Source organism: Crocodylus porosus, unplaced genomic scaffold (genome assembly GCF_001723895.1).
Source record: "Crocodylus porosus isolate Cpor-Errol unplaced genomic scaffold, CroPor_comp1, whole genome shotgun sequence".
Taxonomy (NCBI): Eukaryota; Metazoa; Chordata; order Crocodylia; family Crocodylidae; genus Crocodylus; species Crocodylus porosus.
In genome coordinates, this window is record NW_017728948.1 from 51,549,450 (window position 1) to 51,559,131 (window position 9,682).

The 9,682-nt window shown below is 37.9% G+C and overlaps 1 protein-coding gene across 3 annotated transcripts in view; it reads left to right on the plus strand.

The window, feature by feature from the left end:
• Positions 1-6,424, plus strand: part of SLAIN2 (SLAIN motif family member 2) — a 55,310-nt gene extending 48,886 nt beyond the window's left edge. For all 3 annotated transcript variants that reach the window (XM_019553038.1, XM_019553035.1, XM_019553036.1), the window contains 2 exons: positions 1,554-1,872; positions 3,677-6,424. In XM_019553038.1, coding sequence (XP_019408583.1) covers positions 1,554-1,872; positions 3,677-3,743 — 386 coding nt within the window. In that variant the 3' untranslated portion in view covers positions 3,744-6,424. The remainder of the gene's footprint in view (positions 1-1,553; positions 1,873-3,676) is intronic.
• Positions 6,425-9,682: the final 3,258 nt, after the last annotated feature.

The window sequence follows — 9,682 nt, forward strand, 5'->3', positions numbered from 1 at the left end:
CACCTTGCCGGGGTCATCTGACCCCGGTGCTCTTTCCTGCCAAGGCAGGGGGTCGGACTAGATGATCTACCTAGGTCCCTTCCCACTCTAGCTACTATGAAACTATGAATCCACTAGCCTGTAAAATGTTTTCTATCCAAATATCAAGAAATAATTTAGTCAAATCTTGTTTACAGTATGAACTCATAATACATTATGGAATCGTATATAACATGGATCTAGATGTGTCCAGTACTAATGGATTTTAACCCCTCATGGCACACACATTTTAAGATGTCCCTTTGGCATATTGACACCAGTGCCAAAAGGCTCACTTGCATTTCTTAATGGCATTGATAATTTAGTCAGTAACTGTTTCTCTTTGACAGATGACAACTTATAGCTAATGATCTAAAGTATCAACAGCACTCATAATGCATATGTTCCCACCCCCATTAAGTAACTGCCATTACAATAGCACTCTTGGGGGAGAATATACAGATGTCATTAGAAAAAAGTTAATGGTGTAAATGAAACAATTCTTGTGTATAAACCTAGAATAGCTGCTTGAACTATAGTACAGCCAAGGCATTGAAGTATGGCAGGTCTACGTGATAGGGAAAGAGCAAATTGGCTTAAGCGGGCTTGCCAGTTTACCCAGGTGAGGCTGAATTAATTACTTTGTGGGAAGAAGGCGGTATTAAGTTAGTGACAGTTGTCTGGTTTGGTTTCTTTTTACTTGATAGCTAAAATGGCGTAGTAATTTATGTACCAAGCAATAGCTTAAATGGCTTTTGGACCCTTGTTCCATACCCCCTTAGCTAATAGTCCTTACGTTGTTAGTAACTCGGACAGTAACGCAGTCAAATTATTACTCTGGTCTTTAATCTAATGCACTGAGTTAAGACAAAAGAAGGACAAGAGTAATCTTAAAACCTTCAGCTTGCTTGTTTTAGTTTGACTTTTTGTAGCAAAGTCACGATCCAGCAATAGAAATAAAGAATGTGTAATTAACCTTATTCATTAGTACAGCAAAGCCTCTCCAAACTTCCTAGTTTGTTTGTTTGTTTGTCTTTTAAAAAAACAAACTTGGTCATTTAGGAGTGCAGCACTTCTATTCAAACGTATCTGCAGCTATTTTGATAGTTTATGTATGTTTGCTGTTGACAAATGCTTCTAGTACTTCTCTCTTGACTAGATCAATCTTGTAAAACTAAAAACAGTCCTAATATCCCCAAAACATTTTGGCCTTTGTCATGAAAAGAGGGTTCTTGCTCCTAAGTCTAAAAAATTAATTGCTTGTCCTGCGTGCATTGAAGATCTTGTATGTGAACAGTTTCTAAAACTCTACAGCAATAACTTGAGATTAGCAGGTCATCTGACTTCTGTTTCTCCTTGCTGTTTTAGCAGCCATGTTCCATTACATGTACCACATTGTAGTTTCCTTTTCTGTGTGAAAACCTATATTCTCAGTTTTTAAATGGCCCCCTGTACCTTTAACTGGATTTTTTGTTTGTTTGTTTTGGGATGTTTTTTCCTGTGAAAATGATTATTGTGTACTCTTATTTTTCCAGTACCTTCTCCAAGTAAATTCCGCTCCCCTGCAGCTCCGTCGCCTCTGGCTCTCCGGCAGCCAGTGAAAGCATTTAGTAACCATGGACATGGTTCTGCTACTGCTCCAGAAGCTGCGCAGCTGATACAATGCAGTTCCTCGCCAGGACCTCTTGCAGCTCAGACTCCAGGCTCTCCAGTCCCTGCCAGCAGTATTAATAGTACTACTCTAACTAGACCAGCAGGGGCAACAGGGATGCGGAGTGGCTTACCCAGACCCAGTGCCCCTTCTGCTGGGGGCATACCAGTGCCTCGCAGCAAACTTGCACAGCCTGTTCGCAGGTGAGTACAATGGAGCGTTTTTATTTAAAGTTCTGTATTCAGAAGCTAAAGCTTAACTCCTATAGATGACACGGGTGAACGGTATTAAACTGCTTAGCGTGCTCTCCTGTTGTGTGACAGTTTATACTCCCACCTTCCTTGACCAAAAAAAATGTTTGGATCAGAAGTAAAGCTGACAGCATGTTGGACCTTACAAAGGAGGTTGTTACTGAAAATTCATATTGAGTTAGTGCAGGACTAACTACACTTCTGGAAGTTTAAAAGGGAGCATTAATTTTCACAGCCAGCCAGCTACCTATTAAAGGTACCATATTAGACAGTTACTTAAGAAGAATCGCTAATAAATTGAGACAAATACCAAAGAAGATAAATCTTTTGATGTATGCTACCAAACAACAAAAACACTTACCTGCTGAAAGGTTCAAGCAAATCAAACGCTCAATGTTAAGATGTCCACAGTAATGTTCAGAGTAGTTCAGCCTAGATATAATGGTTGTTTTTATTCTGGTATGTATGATGTTTGTAGGATTCAATGCCATTCTTAGCTGAGTGTTTTAACTGAAAACAGTATTTTAGAGATTAGCTGTCAATTCAAATATTTATCAGCTGATAAAGGGCACAAAGCCATATTCCAGGCCTTTAAAAGAAACCAGAAAAGCTGTTTTCCCGAAGGAGGGGGAGGGGAGGGGAGAATACAGTTCAGCACCTGAACAAAATAGAAAACTTTCAATTCATTTCATAGATTTCATAGACATTAGAGCTGGAAGGGACCTCGGGAGATCATTGAGTCCAGCCCCCTGCCCAAAGGGCAGGAAGTCAGCTGGGGTCATAGGATTCCAGCAAGATAAGCATCCAATTTACTCTTGAAAATTCAAACATGATGTTTAACACTAATATGCTTAAAGAGCTGGAGATCTACTGGCATGATAGGTAGGAAATTAAAAGTCTCCAAAAACAAGCATCTAAAACAAATTCTGGGCTTCACATGGGAAGACTTTACCACCAACAAGGAGATGCAAGAAATTACTAATCAAGTGCTCATCTCTGCTTCAGCTCAGTATCAATAAAAAATGCTGGTCCTCTGTGAGGACCAGTAGTTTTATGCCATGATATTCACATATGAAGCTGCAGAATGAAAACCAGCTGGTATGTGGAAAGGAGAGCCACCCCCCCAAGGAAGAACCTTAGGTAGAACTTTTTGCAGGGATGGCAGAGCAGTTGACTTCAGTGTGATACAGCAGTAAATGTATCACGGAATGAAAAAGCCTAGGATGAAGCAATGAATGCCATAATGTGTGCAGTGTTTGAATTGCATTTGTCCTCATTTTTTAAAAATAAGGCTTAATAATGTTAGTCTTTCTCACGGTACACTTAACACTAGTGAAAATATCTTCCCTACTTATCAGTCAGTATCAGTTTGATCTCACTCTTCAGTAGGGTGCCTGACTCCATTAAATTCAAATGGCTATCATAGCTAAGCTTAATTATAAAATTACTTCAGTGTTGAAGAAGTGCTGCTTATCTTTCAGGTCAGTTCCCACTTCCATAAAGTACAGTAATAAGTTTCTGAGTCATTGTATAGATGGCCAAGTTTAACACTTAGAAACATAAAATTGTCATTATAGAAACCCTTGAATATCGCACTCCAGTACAAGAGTCCTGCAGAGATGCTCCTGGAGTTAAATGATTAAAGCATAAGTTTTAGTGATTACAGAAATTCCATTCTCCAGTGCCCAAGTCTGATAACTGAGGCTCAGGAAAGCTGAGTACAAGCCAAACTAAAATAAATCTCATTTTATTTTAGATCATTGCCGGCTCCCAAAACCTATGGCAACGTGAAAGATGAGAGTTGGAAGGAAGGCTGCTACTGAACTGCAAAGCTTAAAAATGCAAAGTTCCAGTGCTTAATGGATACTACTTTACCAGGCTAAAAAACAGCTTGATATGCAGACTGTTCAGATATGACATTCGGGATTTGGAAAATCCCAGACCTCTCTGTCTTTTTAATTAGCACAAATTGGCAGAGATTATAAAGCAGCACTTTAATGACATTTAACATCAGATATTTGATGATCATACAATCACTTTTATGTGAAATCGTTATTAGTTCTGGGGTTTTTTCTTGCTTGCTTAAAAGGTATCAATTTGAGCATTTATGACAATGGCCAATGTCTGGGCAAAAACCTAACTAATGCCAAAGAAATGCCCATCTTGAAAAACAGCAAGGAAAATAGCAAACTCAAACTGTCCAAAATTTCATTTTCAGTCAGATTTTTAATACAGTAGAATGATTCATTGATGAATATGTACTATTGAAACATTAACATGTTAATCAGAGCTAACATTCTGATTGCAATTAGCTACAGTCGTAGTTAAACACTGCTTTAAACAATTGCAGGAGATTCTGGTCAGGAAAGTGGTACATATCCTTCAGAAAGCAGTTCTCTGGAAGTTCACGGGAGACAGTAAATCGTAGTCGTGGCATTTTTTTATCATTAAAGGTTTGAATGTAGCAGACATACAGAAACTTGGATGGTATAGGCAGCATCCTTTTATGTTTGATGTATCAGTTTTATGTGCTCTAATGTTTTGATTGCCAAAAGGGCTTAGTATCAGTTGTACAATCTTTCTAAACCTTATAGTTCCTGGCTCAGGAAGGATGGCCTTTGCTATTGCAGCCACATTTTTAACACATGGCTCATTATTTGAGAGAACTTTTTTATAGCAGGTTTCCTTAAAAGGAAAGCAGGCAGTACTATCCATTTGTTATAATATCGCACCGCATTGCTTATAGCCTGGAACGCAACTTTACATGCTAATAGCAGGAAACACAACTATGCACTTGTAACATACAAATTCTAAGGTAATGAGTTGTACTGTTGATGCCAAATGATATTCATTTAGGTAATGTTTCACCGTACGAGGGAGTTTTTGGTATCCTATTTTTTTACTTTCATCCATTTCTTAAATTGGTTTATTTTAAATTGTAAATATTTTTGCAGAGGATATTCCCCATGTTAGTATGTTAAATATGTACTTTGCCTTACATATCTGTATCTTGCATTCATGGTAACAGTATGAAACCTGCTACATATGTTTACAAGTTATTAAATCCCTCTAGTGGCTCTTGGACTTACCTGTCAACATTTACATTAAACCTACTTTTGCTGGCCCTTAGGCCAGCACTCAACAAAATGATCTATTACAACAGCATCCAAACAACTATTTTCTATTTTCAAAATTTGTCATGTAAAGATTGAAAATGTAATTTAGTGGGGTCAGTTCAACAGGAAGCGTTTTGTATTTGTGTGTGGAACCTTTTGAGGCCAAGATTTTTGTACGCATAGTTTACAGCAATGGCAAACTACACGCTGAAGCAACATGAAGGTACCCAGTGAGCAATGACTGAAGAATACTACATTTCTGTTGGATTCAATGGTAGGTAGCCCTTAGCCCCTTTAGCAATTCACAGTGCCGCCCTTCATGCATGTTGACTCCCACCACGAAGAGGATAATTCATCCTGAATTTCTAGAGCACTCTGGAATTTCAGGCAAGTGTTAATATATATTACTGGATGAAAAGCCATGCAACACTACTTGAGTTGGAAAAAGCCAAACAGAAGTCGGTTCCACCTGCAGGCAGATCTTACACCAGTAATTAAATGACTTAATACCTTATGAGGCTAAGAGCCATTGTCTTTAGTGTGATTAATCTTTGAAGCCAGGGCATCAAATATATTGTAATTTAAATAGGAAAACTGCAGCAGGGGTTATAATGGAGCTGCCTTGCACTATTAGATCAGTACGTACCAGTAATCTAGCCTTTGTGCCATTTGCTGGCATAAAAAATGTATTTCAGCTAGTGGGTATTTCATGTAACTGCTAGGCGGACTAGGGGACTGAGTCAAAACTATCCACCCTTGCTGACAAAGGCCAACTTCATTTAAAATGCTGCAGACTTCAGTAAAGCCTAAAAGGAATTTTAATTGGTGATCTTTATTATGAAAATCAAATTGACTTTTTTAGTTTTGAAAATCAGAAAATTTTACATGAAGATATTCATGTTTAATTTTTTTAACGACTCCATCGAAGTGATTGTACATTATTTATTTTTTAAATTTCAGCAAATAACTCCATAACTTTAATATGTTGACCTTAAGTTCTATAAGCCTCCTTTTACCTGCTGTTCTTTTCCCACAGAAATATAGTTAACTATTTCCTGAAAAAAGAAACTGTGTTTACTAGGAAGCCTTTGTGCATCACAAGTTATCGATATCAGGAAATCTTGAGGCTCTGTGTTTAGAGATTTTGCAGACGTGTGGAAATATGGATTTGATAAACTAGTGCCTATGATTTACTTAACTTATGTTTGATATAGTAGTAAGGGTTTTATGAATGTGGATTACTTTTTGTGCCAACAGCTCGGACTTGTCGTATGTATGTAGGCGGAAAGACTTATTCTGCTTCCAAAGTTATTTAATTTTTCTGTGTTTGAATGTTTTTGTAAGTGTTAAAAGTGTAAAAAGAAAAATATAAATATTCTTACCACAGATATTTCCTGGCTGGATTATTTATTCTGTAACATCTACTTGAAAAGTATCTTACTCCTTATAAAATTATATGAAGTTGCCTAGTCTTAGAAAATGGTTTTAAAAAATAGGGAGTATTAATTTTTTTCTCTGAAAACTACCTTTCTATTTCAGTAGCTGAATAACCAGCTGTATCCAATTATTGGTTCTTATAATTAATGTACTGAGAGGTCTGGGTAGTTCTGCATTTGGTCCTGTATCTTTCTTGTGGTTTTAGTTTAGTATATAGATGGAGATTAGCCTTCTGCTGGTTGTGAAAGTTTCTGTCTTTTACATTTCTGTCTTTGCATTGTCTTTTCAAATCACCTGAAACTAAATTCTGGTATTTACCTGGGTCTGACCTTCTGTATGTGCACATCTCTTCAGTGCGCAACCTGCTCTTCCTTTTCACTGTTGAATTTGTGCTTTGTTAGCAGTTTCAGAAAGCTCAATGAAACGTGTATTCATTCTGAAACTTGCTTGTAGGATTCAAGACCCTTTTTAAATTCAGGTAGCTCATTCTGTATCCATGTCCCATTTCTTGGAACAATGCAATAGAAGCATTTCATCTTATGAATTTTTTTTTAATTCAGTAAAATCCAATCAAACTGTCATTTTACCCTGGTTAGGTTTAACTGTTGAACAACGCCTGGGAAATCTCTTGTTTTCCAAACTGCCTAAGATATGTTTACCTATGATCTTCAAAACTGCAAGTTGGGGCAGAAATGTACTTGTACCTATTGCAAAAGTGCCTAGGTTAGGTAATCAGTTCTCAAGGGAAACAGATATTGGATACCTCCTATTTGTGTTGCAGGGTTGCAACGTCAGTCAGTGTATGTATATATGCCTGGCTTCAACTAGGGGCTTATCTACTGGGGGAGAACTCTTATTGGGAGGTGTAGAAATATGGTTGCTAGTGGAAGGAAGTGAGTGAATTGTTTACTGCTCCCTTGTATATTCTACACTCTGCCTGTGGGTCTACATTCACTATCATGTCTGTTCTTGCTGCTGCTTATTTATAGCCAAAATCTGTTCCCGTGAGGTACAGAATGTTTAACTGTTAGTGGGGCAGCGATTTCTTAGGGTGGTATCTTTCATTGGATGAGCTGCTTACTTGGGGTCTTAACTCCTAGCTATCTTGTTGGTCCAATAAAATATACCACCCTAAGAAATCTTTGCCTCTTGCTTAATACCAGACTCATGGCGACATCACTCTAGCACTATTATGACGATCAGAACTGATGCTTCTGAGTGTGCTTCCACTTCAAATTAGAAGGTAAAGAGTTTTTAGCTGCTCTTAGCAAGAGTGTTTGTTAGCAAGGCTCCCTACCAGAACTGACATCTCTTGGAAGTCTGCCGAAAATCATCTTCAGTGTAGTTCTGCTTTGTCTAGGTGGAATCATTTTGCATTAAAATTTTATTTTACGTCATTCACCCCTTTGATCTAACTGACTTTAGTTTTATTTCCTAGTGTATTTTACCACTTTCCAGTCATCATACAGCGTCTACTTTCTAGAAAAAGAGATGAAGTATGGAGAAGATTAAACAGAGCTAAAGAGAAGCAGAAGAAGAAATAGTGGAAAAGAGCTGCTTGGCATTTTCATATTCTAAATATAAGTCAAGCTAAACTGGAAGGTTTAATTTTAAGTGTTGCTTTTCAAGCTGTGACTAAATTATTAGGAGTCGGCTAAAGTTTTATAAGCAAGTGCTTCTCTCCTTGATTTAAATACTTTGTGAAAATAAACTACCACTATGCCCAGTGCTATAACTTAGGTTTTTTCCCTGCTGCCTTCTATCCTTCCTCACACTTTATGCTCAAATAAGAAACTCCTACTTGGTACTTACTTCATTTAATAAGACTATTAAGTAGAGTGTTGGGCCAGCTCAAGAACTTAACTGGTCTATTAGACACACAGGTAGTTCAAGACTGGGAACCCATGAAGTTGCTTTATAAAGACAAACTTTCAAACCTGCCCCTTTCTTTGGTGAATTGCATCCTTCATATTATTTGGGTATTTTAAAATCCTTCACACTATGAACAGAACATACCTACGGCAGTGTTGCATAATTATGTATGAAACAGGAGACTGGAAAAACTGCCTCCCACTAGGCAAAAGAAAGAACCCATTCAAGAGTTTAGCTTGATTCAAAAACACCCAGAGCCTATTTCACACTCTGTGCAGCTATTCCTGTGAACAAGCATGAAATTAAAGCTTGAATAGCAATATCTAACTCATTGCTATTTCTGGACTGCTCTGAATTACACCAGAGATTCTCAATAAGAGTGTCATGGCACCCCAGGGTGCTGTGAGATCCTATGAAGAGTTCTGTGGGGCACTAGCGCCGTTATATTTGCCAATACCTACCCATGATAAACAAGGTAGACATGGTGGTTTCAAATACCTTCAGATATATATTTCAAATATATTCAGGAATCTAGCGTGGGGTTTTTCTGAGTTCTTTGCAATAGAATTGCTCTTTTTTCTATAGGCAAGAAGTAAGTGAAAACTATGCATTGGCATTTTCCAACGTGTGCCTGAAATCTAAAAAGGTTGAGAACTATCAAATTATATAGTGTACTACTCCCAGTAATGAAGACCTAAAGACCAATCCCTTCTCTGATGCCTGTTTTCCTGACACTGTCCCATGAATGAGCTTGCCTCTACCAAACTTGTTTTTCCAAACCCCAACCAGCCATGCTTCATTCGAGCCCTTCCTCAGCATTTCGACTCGCTGCATTGGCCACAGTAGGTGAGACTCTGTGACCTGTCTCTATGACTTACTGCACACGAGCATGGTGTATTTCTCCATCTTCACTTTTTAATTGTTCTGGGCTGTTCTAGACCCTTACTACTTGAGGTCAACTAGTTTGTAAACTTGGTCTCTGATGCTGCCATGCATTTCAGTATGTCAATACTTCTTGTGAGGCAGACTGTACTTTTCTGGGTGCTTTGAAAATAACTGAAGTCTGCAATCACTAAAATTAAATTTAGTCTTTTGTATAGGGGAAGAGTAGGAAGTCTTGCCAGTGGAAACTACGTGTACCATTCATCCTGTGAAGAGAGGGAAGTTTTGTAAACTTTAATTAGATTCCATTATGGGTAGAAACAGACTAATGAATTGTATGGTGTGACTGCAGCTTGCATAACTTGCTGCCATCCCCAGTCTTAAAAGATATGTGTTTGAATAGGGAAACAAAGAAACTACAGAGCAAATTAAAAAATAACCCTGTTGAGAAAGAT